We start from the raw sequence: 21,162 nt of genomic DNA, 5'->3' as shown, positions 1-21,162 counted from the left end.
GTTAAACCACAGAACCTAGGGCTTGCCGATCAGAAGGTTGGCAGTTCGAATCCCCGCAACGGGGTGATTAGATAGGCAAATGTAATGTTGTTTTGCTATTATTGTGCTGCCAAAGCTTCCTGTGGGTCTTATGGGGGTTTGTTTTGTTCTGTTTTTATGATATAATTTATTTATTTTTATATTTTAAATGTCTTGAAAATTGCTTGGAGACCTTCGGGTAACAAGTGTTCAACAAGTGCAATAGTAATAAAAAGGTTAAAAAAAAGAAAGAAAGGTAAAGGACCACTGGACAGTTAAGTCCAGTCAAAGGCGACTATGGAGTTGTAGCACTCATCTCGCTATCAGGCAGAGGGAGCTGGTATTTGTCCACAGACAGCTTTCTGGGTCATGTGGCCAGCATGACTAAACCGCTTCTGGCGCAATGGAACACTGTGACAGAAACCAGAGTGTATGAAAACGCCATTTACCTTCCTGCCACAGTGGTACCTATTTATCTACTTGCATTGGCGTGCTTTCGAACTGCTAGGTTGGCAGGAGCTGGACAGAGCAATGGGCACTTACCCCATAGCAGGTATTTGAACCGTCAAGCTTCTGATCAGCAAGCCCAAGAGGCTCAGTGGTTTAGACCACAGCACCACCCGCTCCCCTTCAATAGTAGTAATAATAACAAATAAAATGGATATATTATAATATTTTTGTACTATTTTCACAATTAACATTACTGTTTGGTTGGTTGGTTGGTTGGTTGGTTGGTTGGTTGGTTGGTTGGTTGGTTTTACAAGTGCAGTGTATTATTAAGATTTGGTTTTTAGAGTTATTTTCTTGGTTGGTAATAACAGCAAAGTTAAACTTCACCTCCAGTTACCACCCTGCAGTTGCAGAGCAGAAATAACAGGAAGAAAGGGCACCAAGGTCCTGCCAAATTTCACCTGCAAATGCCTATCTGGGTGAGGAAAATCACTGTAAAGAGTGGGAGTGGTGGGTGGGAAAGGGGGGGGGGCTTTTGCAAATGACCGGTGAGTTGAAGGAAGAATTATACAAATAATAATCCACTTCTCGCCTGCTGATTCTCCCCTGCTTTCTCTTAAGTCCTGTATTACAGGAACAGTGGGGAAATGTGGGATTGGTCTTCTGTGCAAGTTTTGGCAACTCACAGTCCCTGTCCCCCCCCCCCCTTGCTGCTAGATTTGAGCGCTCCCATCACTCACCACCCAATAAAATAAAAAATTCCTTCCAGTAGCACCTTAAAGACCAACTAAGTTAGTTCTTGGTACACGAAAGCTCATACCAAGAACTAACTTAGTTGGTCTTTAAGGTGCTACTGGAAGGAATTTTTTATTTTGACCATGGCAGACCAACACGGCTACCTATCTGTAACTGAACCCAATAAAATGGCAAAGAAACAAGAGGCCAAAATTAGCAAAAACTTCAAGGCACAGGAAAGTTGCTGTGTTTTTTTAAAACAACAACAGAAGATTAAGGTAGGAAAAGGTAAAACTATAGAACAGCATGTGGCGGTGACCTGTAATTACTCTGGGGACAAATGTGGTGCCAATAAAAATAAGTGCTAATTGCAGCAGTGAATGCCAGGCATACTGCCAGTAGATGCTGTGCGAGCTCTCAGGGAAATTCTGCTTGCACAAATGGCTGCTGAATAACTCCTGAGCCTCCTCTGAGGCACTCTTGCCAAATTTCCATGATACTCTGGTCTTCAGATAAACATGTGCCAAGCAAAAAGGTGCCTTATTTCTCTGTTGTTGATTAAATCTGAATTAGTTCTTAAATGTGAAAAATCTGCAGTGTGATCATGTCACTTCTATATATTGTTCAGGGGTACTGCATGAGATGGATATCTGGTGCATAGGCTGGTGCATATAAGTTTGAGGAACCTGGCCAATGCTTACAGCGGGTGACCATCAACGTTCCCCCTCGTGAGAACCAGCAGCCCAGTTGCCCCAGATACTCATGCCATTCCTATGCAGCAAGTGCACCAACTCTTAATAAATAACCTTTACCTATGAAGGGCTGCACAAAAGGGCACATTTTGCCAAAGGCCAATTGCCCATCAGAATGCTGCATTGGCAAAAGAAAGATGGGAAAAACAACCCTGTACCTACTGGAGTTTTTAATGATAATATTTATTTTTAAGATTAATATGAATCATAATATCCAGCGGCTGAACAAAACATCCAACATTGCAGTTCCCTCCCTAGTTTATGTTCCTATCCTTTCCATTCTCAGGCACAGGACCAATAGAACTCAAGTTATGCAGAGACCACTACGTGAAATGATATACTGTAATATCGGGGGGGGGGGGAATGAAGAGGAACCCATTTCAGTTAATCTTCACTAACACACTTGAAGAACAAGGGCCACATAGTGTTTAAAAGTATCAGTCATGACCCGGTTGTTGGTTTTTTTAAAAAAATAAGCCATCCATTTATTGACTGCCAAACAGGAAAGTTCTAGCCAGTTATGAATCCCAAGTACAGTAGCTGTTTTCCAAAGCCTAAGAAAAAATTCCTTAGCTAGTATAAAAGCTCTGCAGAGACAGGCTGCCTGTGAGTCAGACAGGGCCCATGCTATTGGTACATAACCTAAAATAGCATAAGTAAACATACAGAACTATATTGATTGACATGCTGGGAAGGACACCCATCACATGCCAATTCCAGAGCATAGGTGTTGAAGTTGCACCTGTAGTGTGCATCTGATTCCACAACATATGTCAGGTGAGAAGTGACTTATTCTCCTGTAGTTAATGTTTAGTTGAATTAGGCCTACCTCGTATACAACTCTTAAAGGTACAAGAGACGTCACATGGGCTAGAAATTGCAGCACTATGTGCAACTCATCTTCAGTCACATGATGTTTAATAAAACTCAGAATATATTACTGCATTCCTTCTAAACATGCATATAAAAATTCCATTATGCTTTTTTATGTGGACATTTTTTTAAAAAGTGAGATTGCTAATGTACAGAAATCAAGCTCCACTCCTGAAATCTAAACTGAACTTGAATAAATGAATTTTAAGTGTCACAGTATATTTGATTATTTATTTTATGAAAGTATTTACATACCACTATATCATGAAGTATCAGGGCAGTATACAACATTAAAACACCGAACACCTTTAAAAACAATACAGATAATCATTAAACTGACTGGCAAATAAATAAATAAATAAATAACACAGTTTATGCCTGCCAGCATAAAAAGATCTCCCAAGAGTTGCCTGAAAGTCAAAAGTGCCTACTGAATCTCTGCTGGAAGAGTGTTCCATAGCATTGGACTGGAAACATTAAATTCCCAACTTCAAACCGAGGCAATTTGGGCTTCTGTAACACAGGGGGCAATTATTTATTATTATTTATTAAATTTGTATACCACCCTTCATCCGTAGATATCAGGGTGGTTCTTGTATAAAAATGCAAGCGAAAAACACAAAATGCATAATAAAAACAAGAACAAAACAGCAACAACCCGATTAACGCCCCCACCCCTCTAATAGTGCTCTTCTGGATTATCTCAGTGATCGAGTTGGGAAATAAGGGCTCAGGTGGTCCTTAAGGTATCCTGCACCCAAGTTGTTCAGGGTTTTGAAAATGGACACAAGACCCTTAATCCTGTCCGGGTAGCATATGGACAGCCAGTGCACAGCTGTTTTAGCAGAGGTACCACATGTGGTTGGCTGTCTGAGCCACTGCATTCTGCATCAGTTGGGAGCTTTTGGACCTGTCCCAAGGGCAGCTCCACACAGAGTGCATTGTAGTAATCTAGGAACAAGGTTACTAATTCGTGGACCACACTGTCCAAGTAGTCCCAGTCCAGACATGGCTGTAGGCTGCCGTACCAGACTAAAGTGGTAGAAGGCACTCCTAACCACATAGGTCACTTGGGCATTTTTGTTTAGTTTCCAGGATCCCCCTCCTGCCCCCAAGGCTCGTACCTGTTTCTTTAGAGAGAGTGTATATGAATATATTTCAGTTTATAGCTCAGGGTAAAGAGCTTTCAACAAACGCTGAATCTAGTGATTTTTCATGCCCAAGCCTCTTTGGAAAGTATACTTCCATTAGTTTAAAGTCATTCCTTTTGCAAAGGATTGCTGTGGCATTTCTGTCACAGATCTTGCTGCATTGTTCTTGCAGGCTGAAGGACTGCTTGCACAGCAATAATTAGAATTAGATTCCGTTTTTTGTGTGTAACATTTAATTTCAGTTAACAATCTCAGAAGAGTTTTATGTTTAACATGCATTCAGATTTTACTGTTATCTTATGAAGTCTAATGAGCCTAAACGCAGAAAAGTCATGCCTGTCAGATGTTATTTCTTAGATAACCAGCTCTCCTGCTCCCTCTGTGTCTTGTATAGGATCTGAGAAATACATGCTATTAAGTTCTCAGTATTTATTTTTGCTTCTAAAACAATTACAGCTTGATCCTGTGCACGTTTATTGAAAACTAGGCCCCATTACATTAGTGGGTCTAACAGTGCACTCCTATACATATTTACAAAGAAGTAAGCCCCATTGAGTTAAATGAGGCTTAGGCCTCCTCAATATTCCCTTTTTATTGCGCATTCATGATTATGTGTGTTCATAATGCTATCGGGGCAGCACACGTGATCCTGCTTTCGATACTGTTTGTGCCTGCAAACGTTTTGGGGCAGTCACACTACTTCATTTCCAGTCAGTTTATCCCACAAATGTTCTGGTTTAGCTTGGTCCCATGTTCATTGTTCTGTTGCCCCTCTGGACAGCAATAACATGGCAGCAATGGGGGAGAATAACAGAACAAACTAAAGCACAATAAACACACAACTATTGCGCCATTATTGTGTCAAGAACGTGTTGCAGATTATGACCGCAATAAAACGCTAGACATTTCCTACCCTTTATGGTACTGAAAACATTTGCTACTTGAGATGGGCTGCCTTTTCATGGCCATATTTCCACAGAGCTCAACTGGGGCTTAACTCCTGGTTAAGTGATCTCACTTGAGGTCTCCTGAAAGTTGATTAAAAACTTAAGAACCTTGCTAGATAAGACCAAAGTCCAGCACTGAAGCCTTACAGTGGCACATGCATGATATGAGTGCAACAGTGCGCTCCCCACTTGCGATTCTCAACAGCTTGTATTCAGAGGAAACTGCCTCTAATCCTGGTGGTAGTTAAGGCTGGGCAATATCTGGTTTTCAACACTGTGACATATCACCAGCTGAACATTGTGATATACCTATATATCACGATGTCTGAAATAAGGATGGAGCTATGTAGAGGCATTGGCTGGCTTCACGATTTTTCCTGCATCGTGATTTTTGCCGGTGCCTGCTCTTGTGATTCGCTACCCACTGCATGAGGTAGGGGAGAGCTGAGCTGGCAGAGTTAACAAGAGATGCAGGAATCGAGAGAAGCATTGGCTGGCTTCACAGTTTTTCCACATTGTGATTTTTGCGTAGTGCGTGCACACACACACACATCATGATCTGCGATATATTGCCAGGTCAAAAATTATGAAACCGATATCACAATATGGACTTCAAACCTGTTTCGGACAATATATCAATAATATCGCCCAGTCCTAATGACAGTACACAATCTCTTCTCTCACTGTAAAAGACATAAATGTTTGAGGCCATTATGACTCTAGCTTGTAGTGTCAGTTTAGTACTGGGGACACCCAAGTTCCTATCACCATAAACCTAATTCTACGTAATGTGCCTCACAGGGTTGTCATGAGGATAAAAGTGGGCTTGGGGAATACAGTAATCACCCAAAAAACCAGCAAGATAAAAATGCAATAAATTCCAGCTTTTGTCACCCTCCTTTCTTTGATGTTTGTCTAAAGAATAATGACTTTGCTGTGGCACTTAAATAACTGAATTGGTTGCCCATATGATGCCCTGGTACACAGTTGGTGCTTAATTCAGGGTAGGGGCTTCCATGTAATTATGGTATGAAAAGTACCTGGAGCACAGAATTTGAGATTTCCCAGAGTGCCTTGGTAATAAACAAAACACTGTGCACAGCTCAGCAGTATTAAGACACGTGGTCTGTAAAAAATCTTTGAGCCTGGAAACCTGAGAGACAAAGAATGTGTCAAGAGTAATCATACGCTCATTTCTCATAATCGTATGACTAGCCTCAATTTGAATATCAACAACGTGATCTGCAGATTATACACAGCTTGCCTTCAGCCTCTGGAAGTGCTTATTTTTGAAATTTATGCCAATGAACTGTTTCAACAAACGGCAAGCAGCTTTTCTGATAACTCTTTTGCCACATGCAATATTTGCCCATACCAACTTTTGGATCAGCTTTTCTGATAACTCTTTTGCCATATGCAATATTTGCCCATACCAACTTTTGGATCAGCTTGGACAGCTAAACTTGCAAGGCTGGCTCTGAAAATATTTTTTGCTGCTTGTTTTCAGTTTGTCAGTAACAATACATTCCTTGTATGTATGGATTGGCATGTAGGCACTAAAATGTGTGTGTGTGATACACTTTTCAGGTAGTTTTCTTTTCATGTACCATACAAATTACTCTTCAATGTTGTCCCTGCTGACTTGGTGTTATCTATAATTAACCACCAACTTCGTTAATATAAAAAACTATAATGCATATACAGAATTATAGACTAATCTAATTAAACCTGCTTCACGTGTCCTGTCTTCCACCTTAAGACACTTAACAAAGTACAGAGTTTTGCTCTTAAATCAGTGATGAGAGGTGAGGGGCAGTGGTACTGTGCAACACTGCCAAAATGGCACCCCTTAACCTCACTGCCACCCCACTCCTATGAGTGCATCCGGGACAGCTTGACCAGAGTTTTTCAAGCATTGGCAACCTCACAGTTAGATTACTGCAATGCGCTCTATGTGGGGCTTCCCTTGGGGCTGGCCTGCAGGTTGCAGCAGGTGCAGAATGCAGTGGCTAGCTAGCTTGTGAGGACAAACTAGTGGCAGCATATCACACATTAATTGCAGAATTTGCCAAGTTCAAGGTGTAGGTACTAAGATATACATCCCTATACAGGGCAGGACAAGGTTACTAGAGACCACCTTATTATCCCTTATACATCCAGTACTTAGCTGCAGCAGTGGCAGACTTTGAACACTCAAATTATAGAAGCACTCTGTGTGATGCTAAAATTCAGTGCTCCCACTCCACTCCTCTTGAGCTCTGTTCTACAGCATTGATTTGGTGACCCCTGCAGTGCAGCACCCAGACTTTTAGGGTGGTTGCGCCACCGTAAAACCACATCTGGCTTCAGTCTGCGGGAGATTCTCTTCTGAAAGTTCCACAGATCTCAGAAATGCTGGGTTTGACCTATAAAATCTCTCAAGTCCACAATCACTCAAGGACTGGTTCTCTCCATATGAACTGACCCAGACCCTATGATCAACTACCCCAGAAGGAGAGTTGATGTACTCCTCCTCTTAACACACCACTTGGTTGGGATGCTTATCTTTTCATGAAGATCTGCAGTGTGGGCTGGGCTAGGTAAGGAGCAGATCTCACTTCCAGGGGTGCTGTGGTCTCTTCAGCTTTCTCAGAAGGCAACCAGAGCTGCTCTCCCAGACCCTAGAATGCTTCCCCCCAAGAAACGGCTCCACCAACTTTCAGTGGTGACCGTTGGAATAGGTACCACAGAATAGGATGAGGATCTGGAGATAAGAGCGATGCTTTTTCAAACTGTTCTGTAGAGCCCAACAACAAAGGCTCCTCATGTGTTTAGCTGAGCATTCAACAGCTTGGAAAACTTCCTAAACTTGTGCTCATCAGGCTGACTCTTGTCCTACAGTGGCAGCCATGGGGAAGTGCTATGTTCAGATGGGTTGGCATGGGGCCTAATAGACCAAGGTCACTGCCCCATGTTAACCTTGGTAATATCCCAGAACCCTCAGTCATGTGCTAGGATTCCATAGCAGACATTCAGGGGTTAGAAGTTGAAAAACTGGAAAGCAGAATGAGACTTGAGCTCCGATCTGTCATCGGACAGAGTGCTGGATACCCTTCCACAAGTCTCACACATACATTTTGTTTCAACCTCATCTGCAAAACAGAATAATAATCCTGTGCACATATGTTGGGAGACCTATCTCACTGATTTCAATAGGACTTGTGCCAGCAATGGGAAACTTGTAGACTTCTAGATGTTGCTGCACTGCAACTCCCATCATTCATAACCATTGGCTGTGCTGGGGCTGGAGTCCAAATACATCTGGAGGGCCACAGATTGCCCACTGATTTACACCTGAGTAAGTGTACATAGTGTACCTTAAACATTTGATTAAATACAGTGGTGCCCCGCAAGACGAATGCCTCGCAAGACGGAAAACCCGCTAGACGAAAGGGTTTTCCGTTTTTGAGCTGCTTCGCAAGACGATTTTCCCTATGGGCTTGCTTTGCAAGACAAAAACGTCTTGCAAGTGTTCCGATTTTTTTTCCGCTTCCCACCCTTTTTCTAAGCCGCTAAGCCGCTAATAGCCTTTTAGCTGCTAATCCGCTAATCCTTTAATAGCCGCTAAGCCTTTAATAGCCGCTAAACCGCTAATAGTGCTAATCCGCTAAGCCGCTAATAGGGTTGCTTCGCAAGACGAAAAAACCGCTAGACAAAGAGACTCGCGGAACGGATTAATTTCGTCTTGCGAGGCACCACTGTATAAAAAAGTGATCTATGGGTGGTATTCAACTCAGAGTACACCCACTGAACAGTATGCTCATGCATTTCAGCGGGTCTACTCTGAGTAAGACCTAGCTGACTATCACCCTTAGTTCTGCATTAGAAGCCCAAATTGAACATACCTTTCATTTGTGAGTAGAGCATGTCTTCAGATTGCTGCAGGATCAGAAACAGCAACGGCTGAGTTGGCTTCAGCAGAGGCAGTTCTGCTTTTATAATGGTTCAAGCTCCGAGCTGCAAACGAAGTGCTTCGCTGCTGGGGATTGGCTCTCATTCACGTGAAGTGCTTCGAGGAGTGGGGTGCCTGTTTCCTTCTTAGGAAACAGGCCCTCGCTGCTATAGTGATTCAGTCACCCCACTGGAATGACTCTTAACAGTAGCCACAGGAAATGTGTGGTTATAGAACTAACTGAATTGGTTACGGTTAGTTCTGTAATACACTGGGACAGCATACTCTTTTTGAGGTCTGTTACTGAAACTAAGCAGAAGCAAAACAGACAGTCTTCAGACCATTTTAATCATTCAAGGACACACATCTCAATGTTAGCACTTAAAGGAGGAATAGGGAGCCATTATTCTGGATCTAGGTATGAGGGACAGAATTGTGCTGGGTTCAGATAACCACCCACTGCTTCCACTTTCGGAACTTACTGTGCAATAAGCCCTAGTTTGCCCAGTTGTTAACAGCTGAAACATGCTTGGTTCATCAAGACCGCTACATGTTTTGGATTAGTGTTTTTTAATGTGGAATTTTATCCTGCTGTTCATATTCTTTTGTTGTGTTATATATTTCTGCCCTGGGACCATATGGCAAAGGGTGCATTATCCATTTTATAGATTGTGCTCTAGCTGTTTCCTTTTTGTATGTTCCCTCCTTTCTCTCTAGGAACATTTATCCTCCCCTTTCCAAAAAGCATTCCTGGTGCATTGCAAATTGCTTGGGATTTTTTATTTTATTTTATTTTGAGCAAGTGATCTATAAATTAAAATGTATGTATATTTGTATATTTATATGTTTATCTGCTCTCCTGCCACACACACACAAGACTACAGCAGAGGACACTTACGATTAGGAGAGTGGGGGGCAGATTCAGATTTGGACATATCAAGCCAGTTTCTGATTCGTTTTGTCTGTGGCAGGGGAAGGAGCACTAGAGGAACTTTTAAGCAGTGTGCACACTGCTTGTCCGCACTAAACCACAGCTTGTTCTAAACTATGCACCGGGCCAAAGTCTGAAAAGCTAATTCCACAAGCGAATCATGCAGTCATCTCATTGCAAATTAGCTATGTTCAGTTTCTTATTAAAGATACTGGTTCAAATTCAGCCTTGGTTGTAAAGAGCGAAAATCTAATTGAAATCAAACTTGTTTTGCCTTCTTGTGAGCATATTGCTATTTTCCCCAGGGCATTTTTTAATGCAAAATGCAATTGCATCACCATATCAGGCCACGTCTGCAACACACTACTTATTTAAAATGTTTAAAATACAATTGCTTTGTGCCTCCATTGTCTCTAAATGCAATATATGAGCATCTAAATGCAACCGATATATATTTTTTCAGTCATTTGAAATAACCCAACAAACCTGTTGTTTTCCTTCTCTATAATTTTGCTCATCTAAGCTCCAAACATTAATCTTCCACCAGGCATGAAGAAAGTGTGGTTTACTTGCTTGCACAATTCAAATGGTTAGCAACTGAAAACGATGAGCAACAAGGGACCATGATAATATCTTAGCAAAACACAGTGCTGCCTTACATAGCAAAGTATTTTATAGCTGCTACAATGGGTTCCAGGGGAAAACATATTGGATGTGCTCTCACAAGGGAAGTGGGACACTTGAGACAGAAACAACCATGTGTAGGGAAGACAAGATGATTTAATGGGATTTGCAAAGCCCTTGTCGGCGTCACAGCAGAAACTTTAAGAGTTCTCCAGATATCAGTCAAAATCTATCCTCCAGTGGATTTTAAGCACACATAATTGACATGATATATGTGAGTTGCTGAGAGATTTAGTGGGGAGGAGTTGAGTAGGAGAGGGTTAATATAGCCCAAAAGGCTGCAAAAAATAGTAGCAAAGATGCGAGGTGCATTTTTTTTATTGGGGAGGAATCCAGTAGATGCATTCTGAATGGCTGGGAAATAACAAGAAGGTGCTGCAGCAGGGCATGCTAGTGATTTTGAAATATATTGTAATGGGGTTGCTTGTGCGTAAGTTGCCGCCACTCCTGGCTAGGTTACCTGGTTGAACCCTTTCTGACTGAACAGCCTCCAGCATCGTGACTGTCTCAGTCGCTGGCAGAATCCGTCAGAGGGCGTTTCTTAAACTTCTTCCAGCACAAAAGTTCCTTGACGCCAAGTCTCCTCCTACTCTCCCTGCGCGGAAGTCTTCTGCGCAGGGAGGGTGTGGGCAGTGGAGTACCCGTACTCTCTCCGCTGGTCTCCGGCGAGGAGTCTTGGAGCCTCCTCCCCGATTCCCCCATCTGCCCCCCTTCTCTACTGGTGTTACGCTGATTTCCTTCCCCAGCAGACGGGCTCCCTCTCTCCCTACTGGGACCCTCTCCGCCATCCCTTTGGAGCCTTCCCTCCGCTTCCAGCTCTGATGGCACTTCCCTGACATATATATTCCATAAAATCTGATTGTAGGAAAAAACCCTCAATGCGGTTTACAAAAGGGATAAGACAATAAAATTATCACTTGTAGAGGCTGGGATGGAGCTGACCTGCATATTTGTGGTGAGGATGGCACCAACAGGTATGGACCTGCCTACTCCATGTGCCTGCTTCTTGGGAGAAAAGTGATGACAAACCTAGACAGCATCTTAAAAAGCAGAGACATCACCTTGCCGACAAAGCTCCGTATGGTTAAAGCTATGGTTTTCCCAGTAAGGAAGTGAGAGCTGGACCATAAAGAAGGCTGATCGCCGAAGAATTGATGCTTTTGAATTATGGTGCTGGAGGAGACTCTTGAGAGTCCCATGGACTGCAAGAAGATCAAATCGATCCATTCTTAAGGAAATCGGTCCTGAGTGCTCACTGGAAAGAGAGATCGTGAAGCTGAGGCTCCAATACTTTGGCCACTCATGAGAAAAGAAGACTCCCTGGTAAAGACCCTGATTTTGGGAAAGATTGAAAGTTAGAACAAGGAGAAGGGGACGGCAGAGGACAAGATGGTTGGACAGTGTTCTCAAAGCTACTAACACGAGTTTGACCAAACTGCAGGAGACAGGAGTGTCTGGCATGCTCTGGTCCATGGGGTCACGAAGAGTCGGACACGACTAAACGACTAAACAACAACTCCATGTGTTTACAGAACACATGGAGAAACACTTGTGAAAAGCCATATAACAGTTCTCAGTATGCTAGGCATGTTTACCTGGAAATAGTCCTATGGATTTCAGTGGGAGTTCCACGCCAGTAAGTGTGCTTACCCACCCACTGGAATGCTGGAATGATCAGAACAACCTGTATAATGTCCCATTGTATGAAGATTGGGCTACAATGCAGCCAAAGTTAGGAGTTGAAGTCTTATTTGTTTTGATGAGATTGATTTTAAGCACACGTTTTACTTTCTGTCAAAATCACTGGGATATAAAATGTTGAATCTACAGTTTAGTTCTAAGCAAACTGGTTCATGAACCCGTGGTCTAATTTTTTGTACTCTTAACTTGCCAGCATGTCACACCAGGTCACAGACATTACTAGTAATGAGGTAGCTACAGATCTGGGGGATTAACTAATTAATCAGGAAACTGTCACTGACGAGGAGAGCCTCTAGCACTAAATATAAATTGGCTTGTTTTCCTATTCTCTTTTTAAAAATAAATACCCAGAGCACATTGTGAAGTGCCCTCTTTTTGTTTACAATGTAGAAAACTAATGGTGTGAATGTATAATACTACACAGTGAATGTTATGCCTAATGCAGAGTTATGCAAGATTAGGTAGCAGATAATATTAAGATTTCAGAGCCACACTAGAAGAATAAATGTTAAGTGTTTCAAATGACTATATTTTGAGCGACAAGAGGAAACAGAGTTTTGTGGTTGAAGCAGAGAAGGAAGTTAGACATATCTAATCATGGAACAATGTTCTTGTGACCCTGTGCAAAGGACTTATGACCAACATCATTGCTGTTTTTAAAAAACCCTTAATATTTCGGCTGCACAGCAGTTCCTTCTGCATTGCCAAAGTCTTGAAAAGCTAACTTAATGGATAAAGAATAAGGAGAAAGGGGGAGGAATGTTAAAATGCAATTATGTGTTTTGTTTTTTTAAAAGCATAGCAAAGATCTTGTTTTTGGAGTAATGAATTGGATTAAAATTAATGGAGAGTTAAGAGAAAGAATGTAAATCAACTGTGTTATGTACTGAAGTTCTCACCCTGGGCTAGCAGGGGGATACTGTAGATAGTTTTCACTCAGGTCCACGTCAGTTATTTTAGGCGGGAAACCCTGGGTTGTTGTTGCTACAATGTTGACAGCCGGCTGCCTATAAAAGCAGGCCGGCTGAGCTGTTTGCTGATCAGTTCTGTTCCAGTTTACAAAATAAAGAGCTGCTTTGGAGAAATCGCTGCCATGTCTACCCACTATTTAACACTGGCGACGAGGATGGGATCGGTGGACATCAGAGCACAGCCAGATGCGACCATCCTCTGAACTGAGCTGAATCACAGAGCGAAATCACTGAGCGAAATCACTGGATGGAACCAATTCAGAGCTGACTGTTCTGGCTAGAGCACTGTGTTCCATCCATCGCCCTTCACGCCGGCATCGGAATCATGGCTTCACTTGTGCCTCTACCGCCGTTTGCGCCAGCCTCTGAATCATGGGACTCCCACCTCGCTCGGTTCAATTGCTACCTCCAAGCCAATGAGCTGACAGCAGTATCAAATGAACAGAAGTGGGGCCTATTCCTCAGCCTCTGTGGGCCTGAGGTGTTTGAGACGGCCCAAGCATTGGTTGCGCCTGAAGCAGTCCAGGCAACACCATGGGACATGATCCAAGAGAAGCTCCGCAACCACTACGCGCCAAAGCAGTCCAAGATTGCTGCCCGCCATGCGTTTTACCACCGGAACCAGGCAGAGGGGGAGTCAATCAGCAACTACACCACTGCCCTCAGACAGGCTGCAATGCACTTTAAATCTAGGTCTTTCATTTTTTTTTTAAAAAAATATTTATTTATACAACAAGAAAAAAACACACACAAAAAACACAAATACCAAATTACACACAAATTACAAAAATAACCATAGACACATAATTTTCTTGGCAAACAATAAAACATCTATTCGTCTTAACACTACAGACCCAACTTCCCATCTATTCCATATTTCAAATTCATATTACGTATTGCCAATACACATTTTTTTCATAATTAAACTTATTCTCAATAAATCTAATTTCTTCTATCTACCTAGCAACTATCACTGAAGTTCCTCGAATGCTGCAACAGAATTTAAACTACTATATTTATTTTTCAGATATTCTTTGAAAACCTCCCATTTAGAAACAAATTCCTGTTTTGATTTATTCTTTATTTTTTCTGATAAACCATCTAATTCGGCATATTCTGTCAGCTTCTGGATACAATCTTGTATAGAGGGGATTTCATTACTCTTCTATTTTGCTGCGATCAAAACTCTTGCTGCCGCTGTCACATATAAAAAGATACCCTTCCTCTTTTGTGGAATATCCAAATCTGTTATTCCCAGGAGGTAGGCCTCTGTTTTTTTATTGAAAGAGATCTTTAGCATTTTTTTCAGTTCTGCATGTATATTCTCCCAGAATACCTGTATTTTCCTACATATCCACCACATATGGTAGAATGTTCCTGAGTCTCCGCATCTCCAACAATTACTTGACACATTTTTATACATTTTTGAAAGTTTCCATGGTGTTAGATACTATCGATGTTGCATTTTTTGAAAGTTCTCTCTAATTGTGCAACAGTTTGTGAATTTCCAATTGATCTTCCATAAATTTCCCCATTGGGCCATGGTTATTGAATGGCCAAAATCCTGGGACCACCTCACCATTGCCACTGTTACCTCCTCCTCCTTGACTGTCCAGTCAAGGAGGAGTCAGTAAGTTTTGGAAAGAGTTTTTCTTTTAGAGTTTACAAGATCAGATTCGAATCGGGAAATTTCTGCTGAGAACCCCTTTTGTTTGTCAGATTTAAATTTTTCAAATAATTGATGGCATTGGAACCAGTCTGAAATGTGTTCTCTTATTTCCTCAAAGTTTTTTTAATTTTATTTGGTTGTCCTCAATTTTTAGAAGTATTTTATATGTTGGCCAGCTTTCCTGAGTATTTTTCCGTTTTACTGCTATGGCTTCTACTGGAGAAGTCCACCACGGGACTTTAGGCTCCATCAGGTCTTTATATTTTTCCCATACAGCAAAGAGTGACTTTCTTATTATATGGTTGGTAAAATGTTTATGAATTTTCGCTTTTCCATATATTAGGTAGGCATGCCATCCCCAACGGTTGTCAAAACCTTCCAGGTCCAGGAGGTCTGGATCCTGCAATGTGCACCAATCTTTTAGCCAGGTGAAACAGGCAGCCTCGTAGTAAAGTTTTAGGTCGGATAGGGAAAAGCCTCCTCTCTCTTTTATGTCTATTAAGATCAAGTGTTTAATCCTAGGTTTCTTCCCTTCCCACAGGAATTTGGAAATTTCTCTTTGCCATATCTTGAGACAACCTGCTTCACCCAGTATCGGAATCATTTGAAATAAAAAGATTAATTTTGGAAGCACATTCATCTTTATAATGGAAATCCTACCCAGAAACGTTAATTTTAGTTTACTCCAGATTACCAAGTTTTTTCTAATCTCTAACCAAGTTTTGGTGTAATTATCCTGAAATAAGTTTATGTTCTTGGGGGTGATCCAAATACCCAAGTATTTCGCTTTTGAAGAGATTTTCAGGCCCAATATTTTTTTTCTAAGTCGTCCTTTTCTTCTGTGGTTACATTTTTAACAAGCATTTTTGTTTTTGTTATATTCAGCTTAAAGCCTGCCACATCTCCAAATTCTTCAAATTCCAGAGTGCTGGAAATCTAGGTCTTTCAAGGGGTATACGTACTTAGAAATTTGTTTGTTTTTCTGCCGTGTTATTTATACAGACACTTCGAAGATAAAGCTCTCAACTCTGATAGTGTATATGACTTGATAACGTTTATGGACAAATAACTGCTCACTTGTTCATCTCTCTAATCGTTCTGCTTACTTCAAATCTAATTTCATGCATAGAAACAAAGATGCTTCTTTTAGATTAATTACTTGTTTTGGCACACTAGCGCACATTACATTTTTCAGTATTAATGGAGTCATCTAAATACGAAGGTTTGGATAGGCTTCTGTAACATTACAGAATAATTTTATTCTGGCATAACATAAATTAGTTATCATCTGCTTCCCACTATATTTTACAGAGTAGCTATCAGGCAAAATGTTTCATGTAGGAACAGACAACCTAAGCTCACTGTCAAAATGTATGATGCTTTAAAATTCAACAGCAAAGACCTTGCAGAAGTTAGATCACTCGTTCTCTGATAACATATTAAAGATCAACGATGTATTAAGAATGTAAACTTAAAAGTACGACAGATTCTTCACTGTGCCTTTGGTTTACTAGAAGTCTATAGGAAACTAAAAGTTTTGGAAGAAGCTGCAGTGTCTCTCCCTGGACAGTGTCCCTAAATAAGAAAAATAAAAAGTTAAGGCTGCAATCCTAGGCATGCTTAAGTTCCATTTAAGACAGTGTTCCATTAAGTTTCATTAATGACAATATTACATCCAAATGAACATGAATAGGATCCAGGTACATATATCCATAAGGGACACTGGTGGCACTGTGGGTTAAACCACAGAGCCTAGGACTTGCTGATCAGAAGGTTGGCAGTTCAAATCCCCGCAATGGCGTGAGCTCCTTTTGTCTGGTCCCTGCTCCTGCCAACCTAGCAGTTCGAAAGCACATCAAAGTGCAAGTAGATAAATAGGTACCACTCCGGTGGGAAGGTAAATGGCGTTTCCGTGCACTGCTCTGGTTCACCAGAAGCGGCTTAGTCAGGCTGGCCACGTGACCCAGAGGCTGTACGCTGGCTCCCTCTGCCAATAAAGCGAGATGAGCTCCGCAACCCCAGAGTCAGCCACGACTGGACCTAATGGTCAGGGGTCCCTTTACCTTACATATATCCATGCTGTAAGTGATTGTTCTTGTTTGTGACAGTGGATATTATTGCCTGCATTTTATGACCAGTAACCAAATGACACTGGCAGGGATAAGGGCTGGCAGGCAGTTTTACCTGTAAACATGGATCTACTCTGTAATTTGCAGCCCTGATTTATACCATTAGGTATTTTGTGGCCCTGATAAATATCATTGTCTAAGGCTGCCATGCATCCAGGTTTTCCCGGGAATCGGATGGTTAAAATGGCATCCAGGTGGAATTTCACCGAATCGGCCAAATGTCCGGGAAAACTACGTATGTGAAGGAAAGCTTTAACAACTTTTAACAACTTTAACCCCCCCCCCAAAAAAAGGTCAACAACTTTGCCCAGGTTTTCACTTTTGGGAATATGGCAACCCTACAGTGTACTACTGAGATGTGGGTGGTGCTGTGATCTAAACCACTGAGCCTCTTGGGCTTGCTGATCCCAAGGTCGGTGGTTCAAATCCCCGCAACGAGGTGAGCTCCTGTTGCTTGGTCCCAGCTCCTGCCAACCTAGCAGTTTGAAAGCACGCTAGTGCAAGTAGATAAATAGGTACCGCTCCAGCAGGAAGGTAAACGGCATTTCCATGGGCTGCTCTGGTTCGCCAGAAGCGGCTTAGTCATGCTGGCCAAATGACCTAGAAAAACTGTCTGCAGACAAATGCCAGCTCCCTCAGCCTGTAAAGCGAGATGAGCGCCGCAACCCCAGAGTCATCTGCGACCGTACTTAACTGTCAGGGTGTCCTTTACCTTTACAGTGTACTACTGGTAAGACCTAGGTTCAAATGCCAACTCTGCCATGAACTCGTAATCTGGGGAACGGGGTTCGCGTCTCCGCTCCTCTACATACAGTTGTTGGGTGACCTTGGGCTAGTCACACTTCTTTGAAGTCTCTCAGCCCCACTCACCTCACAGACTGTTTGTTGTGGGAGAGGAAGGGAAAGGAGAATGTTAGCTGCTTTGAGACTCCTTCAAGTAGTGATAAAGTGGGATATCAAATCCAAACTCTTTTTCTTCTTCACTGGGTAATCTTGGGCCAGTCCCCATCTCTCAAATGCAACCCACCTCTGAAATTATTATGTGCATAAAACGATTTGGTCATAGCAGAGGTATAAGTGTAATTAATAAATAGCTTGAATGTTAAGAGTTGAGATCAACATGCTTCAGCTAAGCTAAAATTATATCTTAACAAAATTATGTTCTTCCTGTTTGGAAGGGGAAGAGAGATGGCACAGAACAGATGGCACCTAGCAGATGCTTAATATCCGATCAATTTCTGTGTATTTTTGTATTCCATCGTTGTATCTGTATAGTTTTAGTAGCTTGTTTTCCTTCTTTAAAAAGCAACTGCATATGAGTGGCAAGCTATAGATTTTAAGAGCTTTCTCCAGACAGTTGTACTAACCTTCTTTGGATTCATAGCCGATGCTGTTTACCTGATGGCTCCACTTCATAAATATGTCTTAAGGTTATGCTAAGGAGCTGAATTTTTGTTCATCAGCTAAAATGTGATTTTGGGGAGCATGGCTGCCTCTTGAACCAAGGAGGCCAAGGGCAGGGAAGCCCTGCAAGACCTAGCAATGGTAGCTGTCATGTTGCCACCATGTCATCATATGATGAACCGGGTCCAGCCAGGAGAAGAAGTCATGTGGACAGACTTGTGGCCTCAGCAGGAAGGACCCAGCATTGCTAGAACTAATCTGCAAGATTATATAGACAAACTTTATGCAAATCTGTTGTCTTCTTTTCAGGTTACGTATTTTCTTTTTTCTTTTTTTGGCAATGCATAAAGGGTGGGAAACCGGTGGACCTCCAGATGTTGTGGGACTCTCATCAGCCTCACCCAACAAGACCAATGGTCAAGAATGACTGAAGTTGTAGTGCATCAAAATCTGGAGGGCCAGATGTTCTACCAACATAAGTGGGCACTCTATTCTCCCTCCCACTACCACCCAATAATTTGGCCTAGTCACTGTTTGGATGGAAACCCTCTTAGGAACCCTGTGTGTGTCACCTTGAGCCTCCTGGAGGGAATGTGGGATATAAACAAAATGAGTAAATAAATGCCAGCAAACACTTACTAATAAACCATCTGTACTTTCCAACACAAACGCAAGTGGATAGAAGGACTTTAATTACAGTAAACATTCCACACCCCTTTTCCACAAGCTGAAGCACAGAAGCCTGCAAAACAGGTTTCCACCTCTTGCTGAGCTCTAGATGTTTATATGGGGAAAGGCTGCAAAAAGGTGGGTTTGGAAGCTGCAGTCTGAAGGAGAAATAGAGAGAAGACCTATAATGACATACAGCATGACTTGGCATTAAAGGAAGGGGGGAGAGAGGCTGCAAGCAGAACAAGCTTTCTGAAGAAAGCTGACCAAGTCATATCAGATTTACAATAAAACCAACAATCATCTTCATCACACAAGGGAGGTGTTCTCAGTTATGGGCTACCCAGTGTACTAAAACTGCCATCTTTGCAACAGAAGTGCAAAGGTAAACAGAAGTTTTCAGAGGCAGAGGTGCACTAAAATGGAATGCCCCTTCTTTGAAAATATACTGAGGCATGCTGACACATGGTCTTATCAGGCTGGCAGACCCATGTGTGGTTAAACTGTCCATTGCACAGGCAGGTGCAGGAAAGGCCTACTTCCTGAATTTAAAAGATGCATGCATCTTTCAAATCAGGGTTCCACTAGGTGCAATGATTTAATGACCTGCCTGTTTCATGCAAAACTCAGATTTGGAAGAAATCTGATTCACAGAGACATACACACTGCAATTGCATTCGCAGTTATTTGGCAGCAAGCCCCATTGAACCAAGTAGAATTTGCTTCTGAATAACTATATATATAAGATTAGTCAACACTAATCAGGTGGAATTCCTACCTCTTGTGCTGCTATTAGGGTTAGGAAAAGGCTTAATAAAAGGGAAGGTTTAACACTTTCCACTTCCTGCAACACACACAAAAGTTTCTATGAGCCTTGGGAAGGCTGCTCAAGAAAGTACACAGCCCTGTAATCTGCTGGGTACAATTAAACATGATTAGCATGTGGATTATGCAACGGCTGTTTCAAGTGGCTGCTCTTTATTAATAGACTCTTAAAGAATTATTGCACCATGGTTGTGACTATGTTCTTAAGCAATGGTAGGAGGAGCCTGAAAGCTTTTTAAAAAAAGTAAGCAGAAACAATTTCAGAATAAGAACATAAGAAAAGCCCAACTAAGTAAGATGAAGTGTACAGCATTCTGTTCCCTAGTGACTCTGATCAATGTGCCCAGGCCTTAGTTCAGTGGTATAGATGCTATCCTGAAATAGTGGTATAGAAGACAGAAGATGCTACACCAGCTGTAGTCGTATCTGGATCAGGATAATTTTTGGCCACTGTAGTCCATGCATTGGTAACCTTGAGACTAGATTGCTGCAATGCACTATAGGTATAGCTGCCTTTGGGATGGGTCCAATAGCTCCAACTCATGCAGAATGCAGTGGGTGGACTGTTGATGGAGGCAGACAGCCAACAGAATATGGTCTGTCTGCAAAAACATCTACTCTGGCTGCCAATATCTTACTGGGCCAGGCTCAAGAGTCTTTTGTTGATTTACAAAGCCATGCAAAACTGGAATTGAGGGTGCCTTAGGGACCATCTGAGCCCTTATATCCCGATCTGATCAAGGAGATTATCAGAAGGAGAGCTGTTAGTTATTTCCCATGTTATAGAGACCTGATTTGCCTCAACCGGAAGTTGGGCATTTGGTGTCATTGGCCCCATGCTGCAGAGCACTCTCCCAGCAAAGATTTTGACTGTCAGGAATTTCTTGAAGACTTTTTTTAGGTCAGAGAGGAGAGAAGGGCTCTGTTAGCAGGTTCCAACTCACCAAATTAAAATTAATGCACTTGACAGAGTCTTGTTTAATGCCAGACACACCTTTCTGAATGCAAAAATCCATGTTTCCCTGAGGCGGTCTGCTCCGTTTTGAGATAAGCTTTTCTGACAGTGGAATGGTACAACCTTAAATATGGTAAACTGGTACAGACTGTAAAAATCTTCACATGATCATATATTATTATTATTATTATTATTATTATTATTATTATTATTAGCCTTAACTTTTCTTTATCCTTTTCGACCAGCAGTCTAACCAGGCAATTTCTTTCTGCACACCACTGCAACATATTTACCAGACGGCAACACAATCTAGTTCCAGTGTTTCCAACCTAATTTATGTTTCACTCCTAACACAACGTTATTTTCC

At 41.9% G+C, this 21,162-nt stretch overlaps 1 protein-coding gene across 4 annotated transcripts in view; it reads right to left on the bottom strand.

Moving 5' to 3' along the window:
- Window positions 1-21,162, bottom strand: part of OXR1 (oxidation resistance 1) — a 189,363-nt gene that overhangs the window by 61,874 nt on the left and 106,327 nt on the right. Inside the window, exon 1 of one of the 4 annotated variants that reach the window (XM_081204471.1) lies at window positions 8,811-8,847. The exons of the other annotated variants lie outside the window; for them this stretch is intronic. Coding sequence (XP_081060597.1) covers window positions 8,811-8,832 — 22 coding nt within the window. The 5' untranslated portion in view covers window positions 8,833-8,847. Of the gene's footprint in view, window positions 1-8,810; window positions 8,848-21,162 lie in introns of those variants that run through there. 4 annotated transcript variants of the gene reach the window in all.

This window comes from Podarcis bocagei (assembly GCF_964188305.1).
Source record: "Podarcis bocagei genome assembly, chromosome: 8".
NCBI lineage: Eukaryota > Metazoa > Chordata > Lepidosauria > Squamata > Lacertidae > Podarcis > Podarcis bocagei.
This window is presented reverse-complemented; position numbering and strand designations above follow the sequence as displayed.